Consider the following 27,806-nt stretch of genomic DNA (forward strand, 5'->3'; position numbering starts at 1 on the left):
CTTACAACCTGGGGGGCTCATCTTCACTATATCAGACAGTATTCTGCTGCTATTCATAAGGTTCTCACTGGCTGATTTTTTTTAGAAGTAGCTCATTAGGTCCTTCTTCCTAGTATACCTTAGTCTGGAAATGTCATTGAAACCAGTCCACCACGGGTGACTCTGCTAGTATGTGAAATATCAGTGGCACAGCGACACACAAGCTATCATAGGACAACAAACTGACAGAGTGGTGGATATGACAATTAAATGACACGAACACAGCATCATCATCACAAATGCAAATAGCTGAAATAAGTCAAATCTGTATTAGGTTCTGAGACTATCAACACCTCTTTCATGAACTTTGTAACATGTTTTATGCTCTCCATATTAGGCTATTATTCAGTGAGTCATAGACTCTGGTTCCTTCCTTCTCCAACCCTACTTCATTCAAGTAGTTTTCATTTTTCAAAAAACTACAAAGGTAAAAAATTTGTTTTGAAAAGTGCTTCAGGAAACATGAACTTACTAGACAAAACCAAAAGGTTGTTTCTTTAACTTTTCCCTTCTTGAATCTGGAAGCACTTCATTTGAAATAGGCTGGGAGTTTTGTCTGTTTGTTTGTTTTTCTATTGCAAGCTTATTGTGAAGAAGAGAGCTCATTTGCTACTCTCTATTGCTGAGAAAGGAAAAAAGACTCATTCACATTTCATGTCAGATAAACCAAACAGTATTTTACCAAAAAAGATATGTCATAGGTAGCTTTATAAGTTATAGCTGTTCGTGTTCATAGGAAATTCTTGTGAAAATAAAATGAAAAAAAATAAAAGCCTCAAAGAAGTAAAGCCTGAAAGTGAAATACCAGAAAAGAACCCACCTCAGTCCCTCCACATAAGCCCTGGATCCCATTCCATCCCCAATTCTAAGCAAACTCAGTCTCCCCATTAATCCTCTCTGCTGTATATTGTTACCTTTCCCTCTCCCTTAGATATATCTTGTAAGCATTCAGGTATACTAGAGTTTCCATAATCTTTAAATAATAGTAATTCCTAAATCCCACATCCACTTGTAGCTGCTGGTTCATGTCTACACATGATGCTACAACTTCTTGAGCTCCCATATTCTACTTAACCCAGCACAATCAAAAATTCATCTTAATCATCCAACACACTTGGCTGACAGTAACTTCCATGCAGCTAGAACCAATGGACTTTATCTCTCATGTTCTATTTACCAGCAACAAATGAAATCCAGCAACAAATAAAAATGAGTTCCTGAAATATCTTACAATGTGGATGAACCTCGAGGATATTATGTTGAGCAAAATAAGTCAATCACAAAAAAAAAATTATGTGTTCTCACTTATGAAAGACATGAACAAGTAAATATACAGAAACTGTTCATTAGTGGTTTGTAAGGATTTTGCGGGGGGAGAGTTTTGCTCTATAGATTACAGACACTTGTTGTTTTGGGAGATGAGAAAGGTAACACCAAGCAAGGATGAAGTGTACACAGCTTAATGAAAGTAAACAATACCACTAAAAAGTACACATGAAAAAAAGAACTACTGGTAATTACTATGGCATATATAATTTTGGAAGGCGCTCTGGTGGCATAGTGCCTAATGAATTTGACTGCTAACCAGAAGGCTGGCAGTTCAAACCCACCACCCACTCCGTGGAAGGAAGACTGGACAATCTACTTCCATAAGGATTTACTCCCTTGGAAACCCAAAGGGGGTCTCTAGGAGTCGAATTCGACTTAATAGCAGTGAGTTCAGTTTGGTTCTGGATATAACTTTGGAATAACAGTAAACACAGCCAAAAATTATATGTGTGAGTATGTACGTAGGCATATACATCCATAGATACCAGAAAGATGTTTTATTGACTGTGCACATGCAAAAGTATTTGACTGTATGGATCATTAGAAATCATGGATAACACCGCAAAAAACAGGAATTCCAGAACAATTAATTTTGCCCAAAAGAATTTGTAAGTAGAGTATAAGGTTGTCATTCAAACAAAACAAGGGGATACAGCATAGTTTAAAATCAGGAAAGGTGTGTATCAATGTTGCATACTTTCACTATACTTATTCAATCCGCATGCTGAACAAATATCCCAGAAGCCAGGCTATATGAAGAAGATGTGGCATCAAAATTGGAGGAAGACTTTTTAACAAACCTGCAACATGGAGATAACATAACCTTGCTTGCCAAAAAATATAGAGGATTTGAAGCACTTACTGATGAAGATCAAAGACTACAATTCAGTATGGATTGCACAACACTCAGGGAAACAGCAGTCAAGAAATCAAATGGCATACTACATTGGGCAAATCTGCTGCAAAGACCTCTTTCAAGTGTTAAAAAGCAAAGATGTCACTTTGAGGACAAGGTGCACCTAACCTAAGCCATGGTATTTTCAATCACCTCATATACATGCAAAAGGTGGACAATGAATAAGGAAGACTGAAGAAGAACAGATGCATTTGAATTATGGTTTGGGTGAAGAATATTGAATGTACCATGATCTGCCAGAAGAACAAACAAATCTGTCTTGGAAGAAGTACAACCAGAATGCTCCTTAGAAATGAGGTTGGTGAGATTTTGCCTCACCTACTTTGGTCATACTGTCAGAAGGGACCAGTCCCTGGAGAAGGACATCATGCTTAGTAAAGTAGAGGGTCATCGAAAAAGAGGAAGATCTTCAATGGGATGGATTGACACAGTGGCTGCAACAATGGGCTCAAACATAGCAACAATTGTGAGAATTGTGGAGGGCCAGACAGCGTTTCGTTCTGTTGTACATAGGGTTGACAGTACATAACAACAATAACATATATATGTCTATATATGGATGTATGCATATGTGTCTGCATGTGCATGTATGTACATGTGTATACATATATACTCATAGATACAATAAAACACATAGGGGGCATAAAACCAAACCAAACTCACTGCCATCAAGTCAGATCCAATTCATAGTGACCCTTCCTTGAGTTTCCGAGGTGGCATCACTACAGAGTAGATTGCCCAATCTTCCTTCCAAGGAATGGCTAGTGGGTTTGAACCACCAGCCTTCTGGTTAGCAGTCAAATGCCTTAGGCACTATGCCACCAGAGCTCCTACACAGGACATAGTTACAGATAATTCTTAGACATAACCAAATGCCTCACAGTATTGGTTTTCTGGGTTTGAAGGCTTAGGATCATAGTCTAGTGAGATAACTTGGTAAATTGGCATAATGTAGTTCATAAAAGCTTATGTTCTATATCCTAACATGGTAAGTATTGTCTAGGATTTTAAAAGCTTGTGAGTGACTATCTAAGATACAGTTTTTGCTCTACTCATCCAGAACAAAATAGAAAGAAGGAAATCAAAGACTCAAAGAAGAAACTAGTCTACAAGACTAATAATCTACATGCACCATAGCCTCCTCTACCCTGAGAGCAGAAGAATTAGATAGTGCCCAGATACAACTACTGACCATTCTGATCAGCACCACAATAGATAGATCCTGTTAGAACAGGAGAAAAATGTAGTCCAGAACCTCAAATTTAAAAAAAATAATCCAGACTTATTTAATTAGATGAGACTGGAGGACTCCCAGAGACTATTACCCTGAGACACTGTTTAAACCTAAACAAATCCCTGAAGTCATCTTTTAGCTAAATAATAGATTGGCTCACAAAATAAAGAATATCACCTGTGAGTACTGAGCTCCTTTAAAAAATCATCTGTATGACACTAGGGATGAACTGTGGACAAGCAAGGGAAGAGATGGGGAAATTTTGCAGGACGAAGATAGAATGGGATAGAATGTCTTGAAGGGATGGAGAAACGGGAATGCACTGAGTGACCACAACATTCTTGAAGATATTAGTATCTCCTATTAAACAGATAACAGCTGGTTCTACCTGTATTGTTGGTAAAAACACACAGAGTCAGGTGTTTGGATAATTCCTCTTGGTCTTGAAGATAATCAAATCCAAAGTTGACCAGCCTAGGAACATACAGATAAAAAAGTGTTGAGTGTACATAAAAATATATTCCCTAATAAAGGATGTGAGTACCCACTACAATATAGACACAAAAGCAGAGACATAACCCTGAAAATTTTAAGAAGATAAAAGCTGCTTTTTTTTGTTAAGAAATTCTGTGAAACAGTCAAGAACAGTTATTTAAAAAAAAATACATGGTGTGTAAATGACATGGTGCTGGCAAAAGAAAGAAAACAATGTTATTTTCAAATTATATTTTTATAAACTTTTTCTGATTTAGATGAACATACACTATGTTTCAAAAGAAGCACAATTGAATGCTCATATATGATGAAATGAAGCTAGTGAAATACGTAATAATTTAAGATTACCATTACTCTAATTCACGAAGACTTCCATTTTTCCTGTGTTCTCATGACCTTCTGTTTATTTCTTCAAAAGTGCCTTGTGTTTTTACTATATGTAAAGTAATCTTTGGGAGGGAAGAGAGACCTCACTTTCTGTGTGAAAAGGAAAACAGAAAAAAGTAGGCAATAGACTCAGCTGAGCTACAGTGGGTTGACCTGTGATACCCTCTTGGATGCCATCAATGAAAAGATTTTGATGTTTGGCTCTATATGTAGCTCTCTGACTCATCAATCCTTTAATTTAATCATAGGGAGAAGAGCAGCTCCATAGATCGAAATAAATGGAGATGCTATACAGAAATAATGGCTCAGAAAAAACACAATTGGCTTTGCACATAAAAGCCTATGTTCATACTCAATAAAGTGGTTTATATTCCCTACTGAGAACAGGAATGTAAAAGAAGATGCACACACAAAGAGAATTTCAAACCATCATTTTATCTGTACACTATGGATTAGGTATAAATCTAATCCTTTTGCCCATGAGTGTATATAAAAATTAATCCCACTCTGAGTCACTTACTTAAATCCTGAGTCATTTAATGATATGTCCAAGGGTGCTTCAAACTGTTAAAAATCAGGAGAAAACAAACAAACAAACAAAAATGACGTTAATTAAGTGATAATAGTCCTGAAAACCAGAGCAAGCCCGACAATGCTGTGCTTGTCTAATGATGAAGGGCCCATTGAACCATCATCATCCTCAGCAACAGAAAGTGTCCACTGAGGATATTTCAGAGCTTACACACATTCACAAACTTCAGGGATATTTATTTCTTAAAAGGCTAATAGTTGGCAAATTTTGAATATCATAAACACATTGTAAAATAGACTGAAAGTGGAAGTCTTTTACAAGACAAAGATGACCATGTAAGGGAGGAAGGACCCTTTCATTGTCTTTAGAAGGAAGGAGCTCTTTGTGAATGAACAAAAAGGGGGGGTGTGTGTGTGATAAATATAAATCTGTTTTGTGATTGCATGATATCAATCTGAACATTTAGTTCATTATTAGTTCTTGTCATGTAAACTAGTAACAGACTATTCATCATAGATAAAGTTATTAGTGACTCTGCACAAAAGGTGATCACTCCACATTACAAGCTCTTCCAGGCGTGATGCTAGACTTTTACTATTTAAACTATGCTCTTTCCCCCACCACCACCACATGAAACTTTATTACTATATTTTCATTAAGAAAACTTAGGATCTTGGCCTTTCCTTCTTGCCTTTATATGAGGCAAAAGAGAGACATAGCCCACTTTGACAACCTTAAAATGGCCTCCAGGAATGTCACCAACAGCATGACCTTTGTGACCAAATCCAGCAACCAGAACTTCATTTTCATCAATAAAATTCAAGCAACCATCATTGGGTACAAAGGCTGTGATTTTCTTGCCATTCTCGATCAGCTGGCCTCTGACACACTTCCTAATGGCAGAATTTGGCTGTTTGGCTTCAATCCCCACTTTTTCCAACACAATTCCCTTCACAAAAGGGTTGGCTTTCAGAGCTGTGCCCAAATGGGCTTTTTTGTACTGTTTATCATGCTACTTCTGGTCCCTTCTGTGACTACGGAGTTTCCTGGCAGTCTGAAGACCTCGACACTCGCACATGTTGGTGAAGCCGCAGCTTCCAGCAAAAGAGAGCTATTTAAATTATACTCTTTCACTGACTTCTTACCTCATTCTCAAATTCATCATCTTCTTAAGTCTCCTGGGGTCAAATAACTTGTAACCATTTAAAGCTATCTGCCATAGACCACACCTACTGCCCTCTACTAATCTCACTCTTACACTAGTTTCTTCAATGCCACACACTCAGTTAGTAAATACATCTCCTGTGTGTGCTCTTATAATCACTGATATTAATTGCATTTGCTGTAGAGTTGAAGCCCTGAGATGGCATGAACTATTTTACTTGCTCATACAAGTGACTAACACAACATCAAGAATGCTAAAATGCTCTTATGGTAACAACTCTCTTAAAAAGGGGCGGTGTGCTATAAAATTTCCTGTAGGCCAATCATTCTCTGGACTTACCATTAGAGTAAAGTTCTCAGCACCATTAAACTGAATGCAATTTAAATAACTTCTTGATTTCTAAAAGAGAAAATAATTAGAATAAATGGCATACTACCAAAAATCAAGAAAAACTCTAGCCAAAAAAAGAGAGAGAAAGAAAGCAAATAGTACTGAAAATTTTTCCATAATTTTTAACAATCCTTCATTGACTGCCCTCCACCAATGAAAATACAGTGATGAACAAATTATAGCCATGGAAATGTCAAAAATCAAATTTTCCCTCTAAACAGGAGGGCCAGAGGACTAGATTTACCTTTAGGTAAATGTAATATAGTCTCTGCTCTAACATATCCCACTGAGCCCAAACAAAATCCTCAGCTACTCGGTCTCTTGGGAGACGTCCAGAATTTTTAATCACCTAAAGAGACAAAAAGATTCTATAATATAAATAACTATCTTAAAATACAGAAGACATTTGGAATTCATTATTATTTTTCATTTTCAATATTTATAGTACATGTAAATATCTCCAGAGTTGATTTTTACCAGTCCCTCTCTCCCAACACATACACACACATACACTCACACATATACACACACATGTAGTCTTCCCAGAAAAGTTTTATGTCAACATTTCATTATTTGCTCTTCCCAAACACTCTATAATGTACTATTTTATTCTTGTACTTAATTTAACAGATAGGCTGGGGCTGTTGAAGGCAAGGCCACATCTACCACAAATCAACAGCTTGGTTAATAGGAGAGTCAGAGCTTCCTGTTCTTGACATAATCAACTCAGTCAGGTCTCTGCAAGCAAGAGGCCTGAACTACCATAGAGAGAGGTTGCAGTGCCAAGGAACAACTCAGGCCTGGAAGCAGGAATACTGGATAATGACCCCAGTTGTACCATAAACTGTGTGGTTTGGGGCATGCTTCTCAGCTTTATGTCTTCCACAATCAACATGATAATATTGCCTATGTCTCAGCATTACTTAACTACTCATCCTGCAAGACCAGACTTAGGTGCTCCTTCTGTATAAAGCCTTCTTTTACTTCCCCAGGAAGACAGGAAGATCCCCCAAGTCTGTGTTCCCGTAGCCCTCTGGCATGCTTCTACTACAGTTACATTTTGATGCATGCTCTAAGTCTCCCCCAATGAGTATGCATCCTCTCAGAGCGTCTTTGTATTCTTGATATCTTGTATTTTTTCTAACATATAACACTATTCCAGGAACACTTGTTCAAAAGACAAAAAATGAAATAAGAAGTATAAGAGTAAATTGCCAAGGATATTACAAATGTAAAATAAAGAATAGAATTTTTTAGAATCAGAAGTGATGACAGAAACCATCTAATGCAACCCCTTTACTTTATCTATGAGAAGAACCATGGCCCAGAGAAGTTAAGTTAGGCTATAGCTAGTTCAGCCACAACTCGGAACACTGGGCTCCTGGAACCCATCCAGAGCCCTTTCAACATGTCAGCTGACATAAACAAAAGTAATCTATATTAGGAAAGACAAATGAGGAAAGAAGGAGCTTCAGCTTGGTCCATGTAACAGGATTTTTCCACCGAGGCTAACTTGGCACTTGAAGGAGGCTCATGGCATGAGGAGTTGTACATCTGTATGTCTTGCTCACCCAGATCCATCACATTTAGGGTAGAGGAAAGGGAGACTAGAGAAAACAAAAATTCCAAGAGTATTTGTCTGTCTCTAAACCTTGGACAATTCATCTTGTTTCCATTTTTCTGAAACTTGGTAGATTGGGGTAGATCTAGAAACCCTTTCAGATAAAGGTATATACTGAGAAGAACACAAACATTGGAGCATGGCATACCCCAGTTCAAACTCAGTTTTGTCCCTTTCTAGAATTATCTAACCTCTGTGAATCTTGTTTGTCTTCCCTTTAACAATGGAAATAATTTTTAATGCCAACCCTCACACAAGAATACTGTGAAGAATATATGAAATTATGGGTTGAATTGTGTTCCTCAAAAAATACCAAGAAAACCAAACCCACTGCCATCAAGTTGATTCCAACTCATAGTGACCCTCCAAAAATACGTGTTATAAATCCTAATCCCTACACCAGTGGATGTAATCCCATGTAGGAATTACAGGAGGCCCCATCAATAAGATGTGTTTTAAGCCAATCACTTTCAAATATATAAAAAGAGTAGATTAGACTCAGAGGAAGGCACAGATGAATAAGGGAAAGAGAGATGCCACCTGGAGATCTCCAAGAAATTCCAAGAAGAATGCTAGAGAAGCTAAGACAAGGATTTTCTCCCAGAACTGAGAGCCTTCCCATAGAGCTGGCACCTTGAATTCTGACTTCTAGCCTCTTAACTGTGAGAAAATAAATTTCTGTTCATTAAAGCAACCTACTTCTGTTACAGCAACACCCGATAACCAACACACGTGGAACTGCACACTGCATGGTTCACAGCTATGAGAAGCTGTTGTCTGAGCCTTTAAGAATGACAGAAGTGCCTCACCGAAGGGCACATTTGGATTTAAAAAATGCTAAGGCTGCACTATCCTGTCTGTCAGAATCCTTTCCAGGCTCCTGAGAAATGTACCCCTCCCCTCACTCTCCCTGCTCCTTTAGTTCCCAAATCCTTTTCTACGCAATCAGGCGTCTCTCATGCTCAGTCCCACTTCCTCACCCCAACTTGTTTATTGAGCTGTCTCCTCTAAATTCTCACCACTGGCTTTGGGTTTCTGCCTTGGTCTTTCCTCTCTGACTCTACCAACATCTGACCACTGGCTCTGCTCCTGGCCTCCCATCCATTTAGCCTCTGGCGGCCCAGAGCCCTTGCCACACATTTTCTCCTGGTCATTTCCCAGCCAGGCCTATTGATTTGAGGCTTTCAATAGTAAACACATAATTAATAAATGCCACCTTCTATTTTAATATTTTTCAATACTGAAATCTTCGAAGAAAGATATTTTGCTGAATGAAGGCTATTATTTAAATACTGACAAAAATAATTTTTAACATCAGTAAAAACATCAAGGAAGCAACAAATAATCCAACAGAAAAACAGGAATATATTTAAATAATTTTCAGAAATGCAAATTCAAACTGCCAATAAACACAGGAAAAGACACTGAAACTCACTAATATTAGAAGAAATGCAGACTAAAATAAGAATAAGTATCAATTTACATCCATCAAATTAGAACCACGTTTTTACACAGCAATTAGACTGGTATAATAAGATAGAGGGAAAGGTACTCACACTTTGCTTGTATTTTAAAAATTTTTGGAAAGTATTCTGGCAAAATCTGTTCACATGTTAAAAATACATATATACCCATCAACCCATCCCTGAGGGTTCAGCCCAAAGAAATATGTATCACTCACTCACTGCCATTGAGTCAGATCCAACTCATAGAGCAACCCCTCCTTGGGTTTCCGAGGCAGTATCACTACGGAAATAGATTGTCCAACCTTCCTTCTGAGGAGTGGCTGGTGGGTTTGAACCACCAACCTTCTGGTTAGCAGTCAAGTGCCTTGGGCACTACGCCACCAGAGCTCCTATAAGTATACCAATTAAAAAAAACAAACCCATTGCCACTGAGTTGATTCTGACGTATAGCAACCAACCCCATAGCATAGCGTAGAACTGCCCAGAGGGTTTCCAAGGCTGTAACTATTTACAGAAGCAGACTGCCTCATTATCTCCTGAGAAACAGCTGGTGGGTTCAAACCATCAACCATTTGGTTAGCAGCTGAATGCCTTAGCCACACCACCAGAGCTCCATATATACCAATATGTAAGGCTATATGTATAAAAATACTTATTGATGCAATTTGTAACATGCACACAAAAGAAAACCTACCAATCAAATGTCCTAATATGAGAAAATAGTTGAAAAATTATATACATCCACACCAGAAACTTCTAAAGAGGAAGAACTGGAGTGATTCAAGTTGACTTACAGATAACTGGACGAAGTGGAATGAGGAAAGAGTGAATAATAACAATGTAAACCCTTTGTGTGCCACAGGTGGAGGTAGATTATATAAATAAGGAAAAAGAAATGGAAGGATATGAAAGGTTATAAATAAAAGTTAACAACGAAAGGTAGGAATGGAAAACAAGTAAAAAAGGGAAGAAAATTGTACTATATAACCCAGCAAATATGTCATGATTTCACTTATTGTGTATATAGGCATAAACAATTAGAAAAAAAGTTATATGTTTCTGTAGTAACCTATGGGATATATCTGATATATTAAGTAAAAATCAAACACAAAAGTAACAGATTAATGTATATATTATGATCCTATTTTGGTAAAAAAAAAAAAAAAATGAACCTCAGTGTATGCGTCCCTAAGAATTCCTGGTGGCACAACAGTTAAGCTCTTGGCTGACCAAAAAGTTGGCAATTCAAACCTATCCAGCAGTTCCACGGGAGATCACAGCCAGGAAAACCCTCCAAGGCACTTCTATTCTGCCACATGGAGTTGCTGAGAGTTGAAAATCGACTCAATAGCACTTAACAACAACACAGGTGCCCTCATCTTGTATGTGTTTGCATGAACAAGGTAAAAGGTGTACATTCACATAAGGCTATTATCAGTAGCTACCTCCAGAGATTGAAATTGGAGGATGGGATAGAGATAAAGGGAACAATTAACTCCTTCATATGTCTTGTTTTTCGTGCTATAGGAAACACGTCTATAATTGAAAGATGTCAAATAAAGAAAATGGTATGTATCAATAACGTTAATCTATCTTCACTAGTCTAGAAATATAGCTCTTTGTAGGAAAGCAAGTAAAAGGAATTTCAAGTCTTTACCACTTTATTTCCATCTTCTTGGATGACTTGAATATGAAATTGTTCAATATCTTAAAAATAAAAACAGCAGAAATATTTTACATAAACATTTTAAAGACAAAAACCTTCATGAAAAATATGAGTAGTTTATCCACCAAACATTTGTGAACAAATTTTTATAAAAGCAATGTAGATTAAATAACTGCTGTAAAACAACATAGTCAGACAATTATCTCACAATAAAAGTTAATTATAACAAAAACAAAAACTACCTTTCTCCACCCTCCCACCCTTTACAATCTATTTGAAGTCCAACATTTATTTCATTCTTCAGTATCAACAATATATTAAGGTTTTAAAAAAATAAATAAAAATATCAACACTGACAACAAATGAAGCCTTTTAGCCTGCTCCTTCTCTGAGTTCCCACAGCAAGTGTTTTGCCTCCCTTATCCCATCAATCTTAACAATAAGGGCCCATATGGCAGGGTTTAACCTTTGATTCCCAAATACCAAACACCTGTTTATGTGAACAAATCAGATAGAAAATTTATTATACATGCTAATTTGGGGAGACATTTTTATAGGGCTTATTTCATACTAGCAAAACCCTAAACACTTCAAGTTAGTTCATAGATAATCCCATTCTACAAGCAAGCAATTTAAATTAAACCACATTTACCTTCTGCTATTTCTACTTAGGAAATATGAGACTGGCAATTGCCCGAGAGTGCACGGAACTGAACACAGACCTAAGTCGTCAGGCCTGTCCAACTACAATATAAATCAGCCGTTTCCCTCTCTCACGTGAAAGGCAGCTTACTAGATAAGATTCTGCAATGAGACTGATCCTTTTTTCCTCAAAACTTGGAAGCACTTGGGAAAGATATAACCCTTTTTTTATATATATATATATATAGTGATTTGGGTGAAAGTTTACAGAGCTAATTCATTTTCCATACAGCAGTTCATACACATTTTGTCTCATGACATTGACTGCAATTTCCCACAATGTAACAGCTCTCTTCCCACTTCCTCCCCATAGTAACCTCTTCCCTGTGTCCTTCCCTCCCAAGCACTCCTGCCCCCCAAGCTGTCTCCCTGTGCATACATAGCCCTTCTATTCTCCCATGATTGACCTCTCCAAGGACTCCTGATTTAAATGTTCAGCCCATACGCCTGTCTATTATTTGGCTGGAAGCCACAGGAGTGGGTTCAATTTCAGACCCAAAGGGCAGCTAGGGGCCATAGTCTCAGGGGTCTCACTAGGCTCTGTCAGACCAACAAACATGGCCTTTTGGGTTTTTTTTTTTTAATGATTTTGAGTTTTGTTCCACTTTGTACTCCCACTTATCCAGAATCCACAGATCCCCCTTTGAGTGGTTAACAGTGGTAGCCAGGCACCATCTAATTCTTCTGGTCTCATGCACATATAGGCTGAGGATTGCATGGTCTAACAGTCCCTTCGACTAATTGTTTCCATGCATCTTTGGTTGTCTTCATTCTTCTTTGCTCTGGACATGGAGAGACACATCGTTGCATCTAGATGGCTCTTGCAGCTTTTAAGATCCCATTTGCTATTCACCGAAGTAAGATGTAGAACAATGTTTTTGTGTAGTATGTTATGCCAATAAGCTTGATGTCCCCTGCAACCATGGTCCCAAGCCCACAGGTCCAACTACTCACTCCCTTTGGGTAGCTGGCTGTGGCCAAGAAGTCACCATAATCTTGTTCCTTGTCAGTTCTACTATATACCTGGCCATTCTTACAGCATATACAAATACGCCTGTAGAAACATCGTCTACCAACCCTATACATGGTCATGGGCACACTCCCCCCTACCTAGACAAACCTGATCATTCAACCTGTCCACCTATCTATCCACCCATAAATCAATGTTTGCCATCACTGACAAAGCAGTACTGTATGTGCAAAAGGGTTCATCTTTGTTGTCTGTATCTCCCATGTACCTCTTTATGTCTTCCTCTTCCTGATGCCACTGTGTTGATCACTCACATTTGGTGCATTGCCCTTCCCTTCACCCAAATCAATACTTGTCTCTACCTATCTAGCAGTGTTCCCTCCCCACTCCCATCCCAGGTAGCCAAAAAAGAAAGTTTTGTTCCATATATAAACCTTTCCTTGACTTTTTACAATAGCAGACTAATACAATATTTGTCCTTCTGTGATTGACTTATTTCACTCAGCATAATGTCCTCCAAGTTCATCCACGTCCTGTGGTGTTTGGCAGATTCTGCGTTATTCTTTTGGGTTGCATAATATTCCACTGTGTGTATGTACCATAGTTTGGTTATCCTTTCTTCTGTTGATGAGCACCTAGCTTGTTTTCATCTTTTTGCTATTGTAAATAGTGCTGCGATGAACATGGGTGTGCATATATCTGTTCTTGAGAAAGACATAACCTTTTCTGTCCCAATTTTATTTACCTTTTGACTAAGTTAGTATGTGTCCTAAGTCTTGACATGGAATTCTTCTAGCTACTAAAGCCTTTTCTTCTCTCCATCCAAGCCTCTCTTTATATGTCCTTTATGCACTCTGACAAAGAAGGAAAGTGTACTAAAAAGGAGGAGAATGACCTGCATGACTGTTCTGCACACATTCATGTGTCTACTGTGTGACACAACTGAAATCTACATATGCAGAAGCCCATGGTTCCCAGGATGAGGAGATAAGCAAAGACTGAGGGAACAACATGTTGGGCTCAGAAGGAAAAGCCCTTGCACAGGAGTCCTGGATCTGAAATGGACAACAAAGGTCAGTGCATCCCCAGTACTGGCAAGTGGATATCTAGAAGATTCAATCACGTCTCACACTTCATTAGGAAACCTTCATGAAGTCCCTATAGACAACCTAAAGATATACTCACATTTCTCTTCTGAAATCAGTAGCAGACGGTTCTCTGAAAGAGGTTGACTTTCAACATGTGGGTAGAGGAACTGTAAAAACAATACTAATAAAAATCATAAGCAACTACCTTGCTTGCATAAATATTTCAGAAGATATGATTCATCACTGTAATACTTATGCTCCATAGAAGGGACCGGGCAGCACAGAATTAGGCGGATCATGTGCACTCACACGTTATAGGTCAGAGCAAGCAGGATCACTTTCAGAAACTGTTTTCCAGGGGAAAACTGGCCTCAAGTACAACATTATCATAATTAATTTACACAGTAAGGCTAAAGTGTAAGTTATTTCTAGGGCCATTATTTCCTATTTGGCATATGTGATATGGAAGCCAACCAGAAGTGACATAAACAACAATTATACAGAATGTTCTATTTCGTAGAATAGAATGAGAGATCAATACATTTATTGTGCAAGTATGTCTAGCACTTAATTTGCGAGTCAAGTAAACATGCTCTTGCCTAAATTTCCAAAGTCCCACATCCAAGAGGCAAAGTACAACATAACCAGGGACTTTCCAAAACAGGACAGTGAGTCACAGGGTGGCATGTGGTTGCGGATTTATGAGCCCCAAAGCACAGAAGGACAGCCACTGGGAGGAAAAGGCTCAATCCACCCCATTGTTCCTACCCTGGGCTCTCCTACATATGTCAGTCACATAGCTCTCTGGTGGCAGGACAAATCAGCCAGAAACACAAAGAAGTCCTATACTTTTCAAACCAGACCTGTGGGAGTGTCAGCTGTGGTAATGATGGACAGCTGGTGTCAAATGCATCATGACACAACTTCTTGACTTAATTCTTTCCTCATCAAAAGGGTGAAACCATGGTACAGTCAGCAACCTCTCTAAATACTAGAAAAATATTTTCACAAAATATATTACCTAACATGTCATATGACAAACTGAAAATAGAACTGATATATTTTAAAAGTTATTTATAGTCAACTCTCCCTTCTAGAAGTGAAAAACAAAACACTGTCTATATACTATTCTTAAAAGCAATAGCCTTAAAATTTTAGACAGCAAAGCAGAATGTAGCTACAAAAATAATGTCGAACTTCTTTCGTGATTCTGTGTACATGAAATGTGAAACTGTGCACATGAAACAGGATACTTTGTGTACTGAAGTTGAGGAGAAGCAAAGGTGAGTGATACCAAATACACAATGGAAAAGAAAACCCCCAGAGTCTCAAAACAAGGGGATACACCCACAGAAAATGATATGGCCTCCCCCAACATCTACAGAGGCAGCCTCAGGATGCCTGCTTAGAAATGTGGTGGTGAAGAGCTGTAACTTTTAAACTTTTGCCTGGTCTTTATTGTGGCAATCAGTATGAACATGGTTCTTTAATAATTCCATTTAAGCTATTGTTTTCTTCATATTATGAGGCAGCCTGGGGGCAAGTTCTAGAAGCCAAAAAATAAACAAGATAGGTTTCCAACACAGCTCTCTCTACAAAAGCATACTAGCTGTTTTTTTGTGTTGTGAAGAGGAATGTATACAGATTTTATTGCATTTAGGAAAATGTTGTCTTTGCAAATAATGGAATTAGATTCTGAGAATTAATACTTGTCTTTGGGAGGTAGGTAAAATAGGTGAATAGAGGTATATGCGTGGGTCCCACTGGAACTACCATCTGGAGGAACCACCTCATGCTGGGTTGTTTTTGTTAGGTGCCATCAAGTCTATTTTGACTCATAGCAACCCCACGTGACAGAGTAGAATTACGGAGAAGGACTTCTCAAAGGGTAGCAAACTTGGGATCCAACCCCTACCCAGCAGTATCCTGCTGAAGTTCCTCCATGAAGATGGAACACATGGATGCTTGGTAAGAAAAAGGAGCTAGATAAATCCCGGAGTAAAAGCAAACTCAGTGAACAGTGGGTGGCATTTCCTCATGGGAAGTAGGGAGAGAAGGTGGGCATTTGCCACGGAAGGAGGTTTGGAGAAGCTACTCTCTCAAGAGGCACAGACATGAAGAGCGGTAAGCAGGGCCAGTCATTGAGATGAGTCACAGGATAAGTACGGGTTTCACTTATTTGGAGACTTCTTCCTTGGCCTATGGATGCTGTCATGTATCATGTACTTTGGGGGGGAAAATGTTCCCTTCCTCTGCTCTAACTCCCTTTAGTTGCCCCAAACCTTCAGTGAGGTCTTGATCCCTATATAAGGAAAAATCTATGTTATGTTTTATTATGTTATTTTAAATGTGTGCAACTAAATAAATATACTAAATTGCACAAGCCAATATTTGACTATATTATATCCTGCCCCACAAGATGCTATGAAAGCCAAAACAAAAGACCAGAAAAGGGAAGCATGCTCTGTCCCGTAGTCGCCCCTGCACTGATGACAGTGTAGACAGGGTGGCTTCTTGGGGGAAGGGATGCAGGTAGGGAGCCCTAGGTCAGGCCTTGTGTGGAAGTGAGCAGTGACCCACAGTGGAGCCAGAAGTGGTGGGCACAGCAGGTAGCTGAAAGACTTGCTGATGGTTGAGGAACCAGGGCAAATGTTCTAACATAACAAAAGAGGAAACCTGTTGGCTTGAGCCTTAGGGTTTCCAGGGGGAAGAGGAAGCCAGTACTCTGAGTTAAACAAGTTGACTCCAAGTAGGCCAAAAGAAATGATGTCTTGACTCTGTAACAGAATTTGAAATTGGGCACAGGGAGTCATGTGAACATATACCTAGTTCACCTGCATTATACACACAGAGCTTCTGCATCAAGTCATGGACTTGTTAAACTCAGGGATTAATTAAGCCATTTAATCATACAGCTTAATCTGTCAGCCATGCATACAATTAATAAACAAGTTAGGCTCACCTTTAATACACTTTAATATTTTATCAAGTAAAAACATTACATTACTGTCAGGACACCATGGCCTATCAGAGTCAGAAGAGCCAGGTTTAAGTTCTTGTTTTTCATGTTTGCAAAGCTATAGCTGGTACTTCCACTCCTACCCATCCGTTTTGAGGGTTAAACGTGAAAATAAGTGTGAAAGTACAAACCATTAGCTCAAGGTTTCACGGCTTTTGATAATGAGATAGACGATAGATGACATACTCACTTACCTGTACCCAAATATAGCTATCCACTGCTTTTAGAACCTTCACGTTGTTAAGGGGATGGATTTCCACTAACAAAGTTAAACACTTTGATCCTACAAAGAAAAGGAGGCTTTTAGTAATGAAGCCTAATATACATTAGGCTAATACACGTTATAGTTTCTAAAACAAGAGGAATTGTTGGTAAATCCTATTACACTGACTATAAACTAATAAAACAACTCCCCCTTTATAAAGAAGTCCCTCAATGTGATTTAAACTGTAGTCCTCTTCCTAGTCCCACCCTCCAGGAATGTATGGTGGCTCAAGGACCCCAAGAGAGCTATCAACCTAGCAAAGAACCTGCACTCTACACCCCTCAGAAGCCCTGAAAAAACTGCTTTTTATTACATAACCACCAGGATGCTCAGGAAATCCAAGTGTAAATAGGTAAATGTTCAGGCTTATAAAAGTTCTTTAGTTTATAGAAAAGCATCATATTTAAAACAGGAGTGGCTTCAGAAAGAGTTGTTATCATTTTGCACTCTCATCAGCAATGTATGAGGGTGTCTGACAAATTGAATTTTAATGAGTACTATTTTCCCCCTAAAATATTAGGGTTCTAAATTACAAACAATATACGTGTGGACTTTATGTAGCTTTTTGTCAATGACCCCTAAGAAGTTAAAGAATGTAAATGCAAATGTAATACCTATTGTAGTACCTATTCCACAAAGAAAAGTAATTTTTGATTAAACTTATTTTAACACTTCTTAAACCCAAAATAAATACAGAAAACAGAACAAGGGAGAAGTCAATGTACACAGAGTGAGGAACAACTTCCTGTCCTTTTTTCTCTGCCATTTTCAACATAGCTTCACAGACAGACCCTCTTGGCTTCTAGGTCGAAACAAACACAACTCAATTGGGTATCACTCCAATTCTGCAACACAATGGCAAACATTTAAAACAGTATATAAGTGTATAAGAATGTAAAGATATTTCTGGTACAGGAACATGTCATGGTTGGCAGCATCTATCTGTAGGATACATGCTCAGGAATGGTGGTGGAGCTGCACTGATAGAGACCCACTTATTTCCTCAGGGTCACATCTGAGCAAATGTTTACAAGATAGAAATGTGGAGGAAGTCCATGGACATGGGTTAGAAGAAGGATACCATAGATATCCAAATTTAGGTCAAGGCTTCCCATCTCCCAGGATTAAACTTCACAAAAAGAGTCACAATATATTTGAATTCTTGTAAAGACCCTAATATTACCATGGTCAAAGACTTTATTTTTAATAATAATGTGCAATCTGGGGATAGCACAGCAGCCTGGAATTAAATCAATGCCACTTTTCAATATATAAGAAAATAACCTGACAGCTGCTTTATTAAAAAAATGGGGGGGGGGGGGACAAAGACCATAAAACTATCATTTCTAGAATATGACCTCAATTGTAAGGATTCGTTATCTCTGTAAACACTTTTTTAAAGATTACTGGAAAAAGCAACACAATGAGGAGTTATTATGTTTGATCTCAAATATTCAACTACAAAGCAAATGAAAATCAAATGTTGTTTGGCAGTGGCATCACTAGGGTTGGTGTCACCCAGTGCAGTAACTCATGGTGTCACTCCATACAACATGGGGCTCCTCACATATCAGACCACACAGAATCATTTAGTAATGCTTATTATCAATTTTAATCATAGAATAATATGTAGCAAATACAGTTGTAAATTTCTTAAATGGAGTATTTCTTAGATTGTTGTTGTTGTTGTTATGTGCCATCGAGTCGGTCCCGACTCATAGTGACCCCTCCTTGGGTTTCTTAGATTACATGAACACTAACAATGAAATTGTTTTGTAAAATCTTTCTGCATTGAATCACAACATTATTAGTAACTGAGCAGAAGCCTTTTTTTATTTTTCTCCTTTTCCTGTATTACTTCATTTTCAAAAAAGTTATTGATATAGGTTCACAAATACTAATTACCACAATATTATAACTAAAACACCAGAAAATTTGACAAAATTAGCAGCTATAAAAACAACCAGCCACAACGAAAACAACAGTACAAGCTTGTAGCACATGCAGACAAAACCACATGATTCAAAGCATCACTGTAAAAATAGGTAATAATGACAGCTCTGATCAGTTGTTGTTGTTGTTGTTATGTGCCGTCGAGTTGGACCCAACTCATAGCGACCCCTCCTTGGGTTTCCGAAGCAGTATCACTGCGGAAGTAGGATTGCCCAACCTTCCTTCCGAGACTGATCAGAGCACATTCCAAAAACTGAAAAAAAACAAACTCACTACCATCAAGTTGGTCTCGACTCATTGCTGAAATATTGCAGAAAATTTTATAGACAGTCATTTTTATATCACCCCTTTGACACTGTCACCCAGCGTGGCACACACCCCTCACAGCCCCTAGTGACACCACTGTTGTTTGGTAAATGGGTACATATGGCTTAGGATAAAAATCCCAGTGACAGGATCATCCACCAATTCAAAGAGGCTATAAATTGCAAAGGGGAAGAATGTGTTCAACAAGATCAACATACAAATATCAGTTGGATTCTTCTACATCAACAAAGAGATCTCTCAAAAGTAAATAAGGAAAACAATACCATTCATAATAGCTACCAAAAAGATACTTAGGAATAAATCTTACCAGGGACACAAAAGATCTATACAAAAATCTACAAAATACCAATACAAGAAAACTATAAGAGACCTTCATAAATGAACAAACATACCATGCTTATGGATAGGAAGACTGAACATTGTGAAAATGCCAATACTACCCAAAGCAATGGGAGCTCTGGTAGCATAGTGCCGAAGGCACTTGACCGCTAACCAGAAGGCTGGCGGTTCAAACCCACCAGCCACTCCTCGGAAGGAAGGTTGGGCAATCTACTTCCGTAGTGATACTGCCTCGGAAACCCAAGGAGGGGTCGCTATGAGTCGGGTCGACTCAACAGCACATAGCAACAACAACAACAACCCAAAGCAATAAATAGATTGATTCAATCCAATCCCAATCGATCTTCTCTAAGGTTATGGAAAAACCAACCACTAATTTCATATGGAAGGAAAGAGGTCTTGGATAAGCAAAGAACTACTGAAGAAGAGCAAAACTCAAAATTATTAAAAAAAAAGACCAGGCTTACTGGGTTGATAGAACCTGGTCAAACCTCTGAAACTATTGTCCTTAATCACCCTTCCGGCCTGGAATTGAACTCACTCCCGTGGCGTAACCTTCAGCCAAACAATAGTCAGCCCTACTAGGTGAACAATTACATCAGGAAGGTACACGCCTTAGAACAATCAACCAAGGGAGATCAGAGGGCAGCATTCGCCCAGGAGAAAGCTCAGAAGGCAGTTTGCATAGGAAAGAAGGACACAGTGAAAAGGTAACCACCCTGAGGAAGGGGGCAGAGAGCTGTTATTTTGTAGGGATTACAACCAATGTTATAAAACAAAATGTGTATCAGCTGTTGAAAGGAAATGAATTTGCTCTGTAAACTTTCACCCAAATCACATTAAAAAGTTTTTTTTTAGAAAAAAATGGGAGGGAGGATGTAAATTACTATTAAGGGGAAAAAGTGAGGTGCTTGCTTGCAGAGTCTGCTTGATGACTCAAAACATGGCCCTAGGAATAAGAAAGATCCTGTTGTTAAAGATATATATGAAGATAAATAGAATAGAAATGTTCTGGGAAATGGAGAATGGGGGGGGGACAATTTTCCATATTTATATCTCATCTTAAATGTGGGCAATTAATTAATATATTAAACAGTACAAGCCAACATTTGACTTTTTTTATATCCTGCCCTAAAATTTTACATATTCTAAAAGAAAAAAAACAAAAAACAAAAATTTTGGAAGTGGGATAAGAGGAAACTTCTCATTGGGAAAATAAGAAATCACCTTCTATGTGGACTTTTTTAGCATGAATTTGTACCCAAATGAAATAGCCAGCTATAGGATAATTCATTTCTCTTTAAAATGGGAGGATTGTCAGGGGCAGAAACTATTTTCCTACATTAATTTGTCCCATCTCTAGTACAGCACAAAGAGTTCTGGTTATGTACTGGGTAAGGTGTTTGGATGCTAACCAGAAGGTCAGTGGTTCAAAGCCACCAGCTGCTCTGCAGGAGGAAGATGAAGCAGTCTACTTCCACAAAGATTTATAGCCTTGGAAACCCAGTGAGGGTTGCTATGATTTGGAATCTACTCAATAGCAGTGCGTTTGGTTTGGTTTTCTAGCACAGCACAGACAACTAATAGTAAGTAGCATAACGATAAGAGTAAACATTTGCAAATATGAATTTCTCTCAGTCACATACTCTGTGCTTTCATAGTGTAACGGGAAAGACTCTGGATTGGGACTCTGGAGACATCGTTCTAGTTTCAGCTCTTCCATTAGTCTTACACATAATTTTCAGCAAACCATCCAACTTTTCTAGGCTTCAGTCAATGCCTTGGTATTAAAAAACAAAATTAAAACAAAAATTGCAGGATGAAATTACTTCAACAATCACTTTCAGTCTGCATGAAGTACTGAACTCATATGAAGAATTCAGAGAATGGAGACACCAGTGTAGACAAGGAAGGTATCACTGATGGTACGTCTGGGTTGGCAGGATATAGATATTGCAAGAAGCAGAGACAGCAAAATGATCAAAAGCACAGGGATAGACAAGACCTGGGATAGGGACCAGGTATGATGGAGGTGAATGTGCACATTGTGAAATGGTGCCAAGTCTGGAAAAGTCCAGAAGGGCCTGGTTCTGAAGGAGCTCTGGTTATTGGAGCTTTTGAATCAACCCATAGCTCCATGGAATATCTGCAGCATTTAACTGTTTATGATAGTCCATGGGGACTCTGGAAAGTCTCAGAAGCAAGTGGGGGGGGGACAGTACATGTGATCCCCCAAACTGCTGCCACTGGGAACCTATATGCCTTGTGGTCTCCACATAGCGCAACTCCACAAAGGAGGGTGAAGGAGTCAGCCTGGGCCTGATTTCCTATGGAGGGCCATTTTCTAAATGTGATAGTAACTCTGTCATGAACACAACTATGAAGAGAAGAACTGTTAATAAAACTGTTTTATAGTATGTGGGCTGAGTAACCCTATCTTATTTACATGAATGCTGTTTCAGTTTGTCTCATTTACAATGGGAAAATATAATCTTAAACAACCTAACGTTACAAACAGTACCTTCAGGTAAACCACATTTCATAATCAAATGGCTTATATGGTCAATCACTGACAGATAAAATAAACCTTTCATAAATATTTTCATTCAAAAGACAGATACTATATCAGATCCTGAAGTACTTGTCTGTTACATTGTTTCTGAAATCTTAATGAAACAAAATCCTTCCATGATGGGCAATACCTTCCAAACACTGATGACTCTCCCAACTCCTCACCTAAACTTCTGATTGACATCCAGCTGCCTACCTGCCATCTAATAGGCATCTCAAACTTAGCATGCCCAAAACCAAATTCTTTTTTCCTATCCCTACCATCAACACACACACACATACAGCCTCCTCTGGCCAAAAGAAACAAGTCATTCTTGAGTTGCCTCTTTTTCTCATAGCCCTATCCAATCCACCAGGCATCCTGACAAATCTATCTTTAAAATATATCCAAAGACAACCACTTCTCCCTTGCTCCGGGCAAGTCCAAGCCACTGGACCATTGCACCAGCCTTCTGGTCAGTATCCTGCTTTCCTTCCTACCCTTCTGCAGTCCATTTTCCACACAGCGGCTATAGCGATACTTTTATAAATCAGATCGCTCCTCTACCCAGAATTGCTTCCCATTTACTCAGCATGAAGGACAAAGTCTTGACCTCCTAGGCTCCTCATGATCTGCCAGCACATCACCTTTCTTCCTTTGGCCTCAGTTCCCACCACTCTGCCCCTTGTTCACCCCACTCCAGACTCACTAACCTCTTCCCTATGTCTTGCATGGGGAATCTACCAAATATACTATGACCTCAGGACCTCTGTGCTGGCTGTTTGCTCTGCCAGAAATGTGTTGTCCCAGGAGGTCTGGTGGCATAGTGCCTAAGGCATTTGACTGCTAACCAGAAGGCTGGAGGTTCAAACCCACCAGCCACACCTTGGAAGGAAGGTTTGGCAATCTACTTCCATAGTGAGTCTGCCTTGGAAACCCAAGGAGGGGTCGCTATGAGTTGGATCCAACTAGATAGCAGTGAGTGTGGTTGGTAATAGCCATATGCTTGCTCCTTCCTTTCTTTCAGATCTCTGTTTAAACAGTCTCACCTTACAACTAAACCAACTGCATTCAAATCTGTCTCAAATTCTACTTACAGGGGAAATGCAAACTAAGACAAGAAGTGATCTTAGGAAACAGGATAACTCTAGCCACTGATGCTGATAGGAGGGACAGAGGAAGGTGAACCTGGAAAAAAGAGCAAGCTAGTATATAGGGCATTATCAAGCTGGTAACCACCATGGATCTTGAGCTGTGTGGAATGAACCTCAGAATTATTCACTTTAGGGATGAAAAGAGGCAGCAACTTGCCCCCCATTGGCCATGGGCTGTCCTATTGGATATTACTTCCAACCACACTTCCAAGTTGTGCACCTGTGAGTGGTAAAAAGATTTTCCCAAGGGCTCTGGGCAGAAAGCAAGAAATTGGCAAAACAACTGAGGTAACCCACTGCCAAATTACACCTAGACAGAGTTTGTTCTCACAGCAGTCGTTGGCTTAAAAGGTGAACTAAGAATACGCAAAGCTGTGATATATCCAAAAGAAGCCCTAGTGGGGCTGTAGCTAGGTGCTTTGCTGCTAATCAAAAGAGAGGTGATTTGAATCCACCAGCTCAAAGGGATGAAAGAACTGTCAATCTACTCTCCTGAAGATTTTAGCCTAGGAGATCATGTGGGTAAGTTCTACTCTGCCCTACTGGGTTGCTAGGAGTCAGAATGGATTCAAGGGTGCAAAACAACTTTTCCAAAGAATTTAGTCTTTGTCTTTGGTTCCAGAAAGATAATCTCTAAAATATTGGAATTTCCCCAGTGATTGTAGTCTTTGTTATTCACAGAAGAACTCGAGACCACACCCACATAACAGGTTATGCTAATAAGGTGATTCTTGCGAGGTAATGGCTGGCTAAGCCTGAAAGACCCACCTTGTGATATCAGCAGGACCTCAGGGGAGGTGGGCTGGAGGGTAAATTCAAACACACGGGCAATGATTAAATCAGCCATGTCCATATACTGAGACTCCAATATAAAAACTTTAAACACTGAATCTCCATGAGTTTCTTGACTGATGATAGAAATGGATGCCCGGGTGAGGGTAGTACATTTTTGGGGACGTGGAAGCTCAGCTGGAAACACTTCCAGCCCTCACCCTAGGTGTCTCTTCATTTGTATCCTTTTTGTTATCATAAAACTAGTCAGAAGTACAGCCCATTTTTGAGTTTTGTGAGTCATTCTAGTGAATTACCAAACCCAAAGTAGTAGTGAGAACCAGTGATCAGAAGTGTGTGTGTGTGTGTGGCGGGGGGAGACGGACCTTGAGCATTTCCTGAGATTATGGCTGATATTCCGAAGCCAGCAGGTCAGAAGTGAGGGTGCTGTGGGGACCCTCAAGCTTGTGACTGGCATCTGAGGTCTTAGACAAACTTGCAGTCTGGAGGACTGTGTCCTTTAACTTGTGAGACCTGACCTAACTCTGGTGTTTAAGGACAAACAAGTACTCCATTTATAGCGGTGTCAGAATACAATTGAATTGATTGTGTTCACCAGAGTAATAAAGAATTCCTAAGGCTAAAAGGAGTAAGGCCCAGGAAGAAATGGGAGGTACACAGAGCTGATCCAAGATTGTGCATACATCTACATACAACAAAAGGAACGAGCAACTAGACTTTCCCTTTGGAGAAGAGATATATTAGTCCAGAAGATAGACGTCTAACTGACCATACCTTTGTTTGACCATATCCTTGTTTTCAGGGTTAACACATCAATGTCCTAGGTCATATTTCACTTAAACTTATCCAGTCCCATCATTACTAAAGGGAGAATTGCACCTAATTCAAAGAGGAGCAGAAAGTGCTAAGGGGCATACAAAAAAAAACTCATGCCATTGAGGATCCAACTCATAGCAACCCCTCCTTGGGTTTCTGAGGCGATATCACTACAGTAGATTGCCCAACCTTCCTTCCAAGGAGTGGCTGCTGGATTTGAACCACCAGCCTTCCGATTAGCAGTCAAATGCCTTAGACACTACACCACCAGAGCTCCCCTAAGGGTCATAGTAAGAGAATAATATGGCACAGAAGAGGGAAGGGAGCTGTTGTGGTTGGTCCTCAGGGATAACTGGTGGGAGCATGGGTAAGGGTTAGCAATACAAAAGATAAGATTTCAGGGAAAACCTCCTGCCTATCAACATCTCCCATAAACTCTACTACTAAGGCCCCCAAGAGGGTCTCATCCAGACTTCACTTTGGTTTCTTTGACACTCTAAGCTGGCTCTGTGGGAAAGTGTGTGTCAGGAGAAGCCCAAGGCTGCCTTGTAAGCCTCATGTGGAAAGTATGCACGAAGGGTTTTTCCATCACATGCAACCACAGGAGAGTCCATCTGAGTAGGAACTATGCTATGCTAACAAAAGAAGGAATGTAAGGGCCAAAGAAACAGAAAAGACAGAAAATGCTGCAGGATCAGAATAGTAAGACATTGAAGTGAGATCCACTAACAAAAGACCTACTAGTTCAGAGGTTGAAAAATGGTAGCCCATAGGCTGATGATTCCAGTCCATAGGTGGTTATCATTGCCTGCAAATGCTTTTCTTTAAAATATTTGAGCCAACATTTGAATTTGATTTTTATATAAAAGTCCAGACTTCTCTTGATAAATAAAAAAAGCTGGCTCTCCTGAGCCATCTACATCTCCATGTGGCATAAAAAGTTAGAGCTCAGCAGTGACTCCCCTTCAAAGATGTGCTGCATGCCCAATCCCACCAACAGACCCTAGAGCCCTGAACTCTTTTTTTTTTTTTTCATTAAAGAGAACAAATATTTCTTAGCTTCTATGTCAAAACTGAGGAAAACCCATGGTCACCTGATTTTTCTTATACTCAGTTCACTTCACTTATTCACACAATCTATCTGGCCCTTGTATGCATTTGGGATTGCAATGCATATCTAGACTATGAGCTCCCTGACAACAGTCACTCCTGACTGTCTTGCATATCATTGTATCACCAACATGACGTACAGTGCCTGACCTAAACTCAGTACTTGTTGACTTATGGACAGATAACTGCTTACCCCTCCCCCCCCCAAAAAAAGGCAATCCGTAGATAATAACTTATAAATATGCAATGGACCTTGGCAAATTGTGTAACTGATTTTTATTTAGTATTGGTGGACTAAGGAGTCCTAATGGTGTGTGGTTAAAGCACTCAGCTGCTAAGTGAAAAGTCAGCAGTTCAAACCTACTAGCCGCTCCCCGGGAGAAAGATGTAGTATTCTGCTCTTGTAAAGATGACAGCCTTGGAAAGCCTAAGGGACAGTTCTATTCTGTCCTATAGAGTCACTATAGTCAGAATTGACTTGATGACAAGGGTTTAGCTTGTTTTCATTGGTGGACTATTTATAATGTATAAGGTTTTGCTGTTGCTGTTGTTAGGTGCCACTGAGTTGGCTCTGACTCACAGTGACCCTATGTACAACAGAAGGAAACACTGCCCAGTCCTGCACCATCCTCACAGTCCTTGCTGTGCTTGAGCCATTGTTGTAGCCTCTGTGTCAATCCATCTCATTGAGGGTCTTCCCCTTTTTCTCTGACCCTCCACTTTACTGAACATGATATCCTTTTCCAGGGACTGATCCATTCTGGCAACATGACCAACATATGTGAGAAGAACTCTGGCCGTTCTCCCTTCTAAAGAGCATTCTTGGCTGTAGTTCTTTCAGGATGGATTTGTTCATTCTTCTGGCAATTCATGGTATTTTCAGTATTCTTTGCCAACACCACAATTCAAAGGTATCAATTCTTCTGTGGTCTTTCTTATTCATTGCCCAGTTTTCACATGCATATGCAATGAAAATATGCATTGAAAATACCATGGCTTTGGGTAGGTGCCCCCTTAGTCTTCAAGGTGATATCTTTGCCCTTCAATACTTTAAAGAAGTCTTTTGCAGCAGATTTTCCCAGTGTAATACAATTGATTGCTTGACTCCTGCTTCCATGGGTGTTAAATGTGGAATCCAGTAAAATGAAATCTTTGACAACTTCAGTCTTTTCTCCATTTATTGTGATGTTGCTTATGGGTCCAGTTGTGAGGACTTTTTTTTTCTTTATGTTAAGGTGTAAGCCATACTGATGACTGTAGTCTTTGATCTTCATCAGTAAGTGCTTCGAGTCATCTTCACTTTCAGCAAGCAAGTTTGTGTCATCTGCATATCATAAGTTATTAATGAGTCTTCCTCCAATCCTGATGTTATTTTCTTCTTCATACAGTCCAGCTTCTCAGATTATTTGCTCAGCATACAGATTGAATAAGTATGGTGAAAGGATACAACCTTGATGCATGCCCTTCCTGATTTTAAACC

At 39.3% G+C, this 27,806-nt stretch overlaps 1 protein-coding gene and 1 pseudogene across 1 annotated transcript in view; both read right to left on the reverse strand.

Moving 5' to 3' along the window:
- The window catches only part of LOC103200239 (gamma-secretase activating protein), a 111,609-nt gene that overhangs the window by 64,275 nt on the left and 19,528 nt on the right, over window positions 1–27,806 (reverse strand). The window contains exons 6-12 of the mRNA XM_007944677.2: window positions 17,214–17,302; window positions 14,098–14,167; window positions 11,232–11,281; window positions 6,732–6,836; window positions 6,437–6,496; window positions 4,921–4,964; window positions 3,907–3,992 (exon numbers count right to left, since the gene is read on the reverse strand). Of these exons, the coding sequence (XP_007942868.1) occupies window positions 3,907–3,992; window positions 4,921–4,964; window positions 6,437–6,496; window positions 6,732–6,836; window positions 11,232–11,281; window positions 14,098–14,167; window positions 17,214–17,302 (504 nt within the window). The remainder of the gene's footprint in view (window positions 1–3,906; window positions 3,993–4,920; window positions 4,965–6,436; window positions 6,497–6,731; window positions 6,837–11,231; window positions 11,282–14,097; window positions 14,168–17,213; window positions 17,303–27,806) is intronic.
- On the reverse strand, window positions 5,598–6,010 carry LOC103200231 (annotated as a pseudogene).

The sequence above is a fragment of the Orycteropus afer genome, unplaced genomic scaffold (assembly GCF_000298275.1).
Source record: "Orycteropus afer afer isolate SDZICR_OR568_19922 unplaced genomic scaffold, OryAfe1.0 scaffold00007, whole genome shotgun sequence".
Taxonomy (NCBI): domain Eukaryota; kingdom Metazoa; phylum Chordata; class Mammalia; order Tubulidentata; family Orycteropodidae; genus Orycteropus; species Orycteropus afer.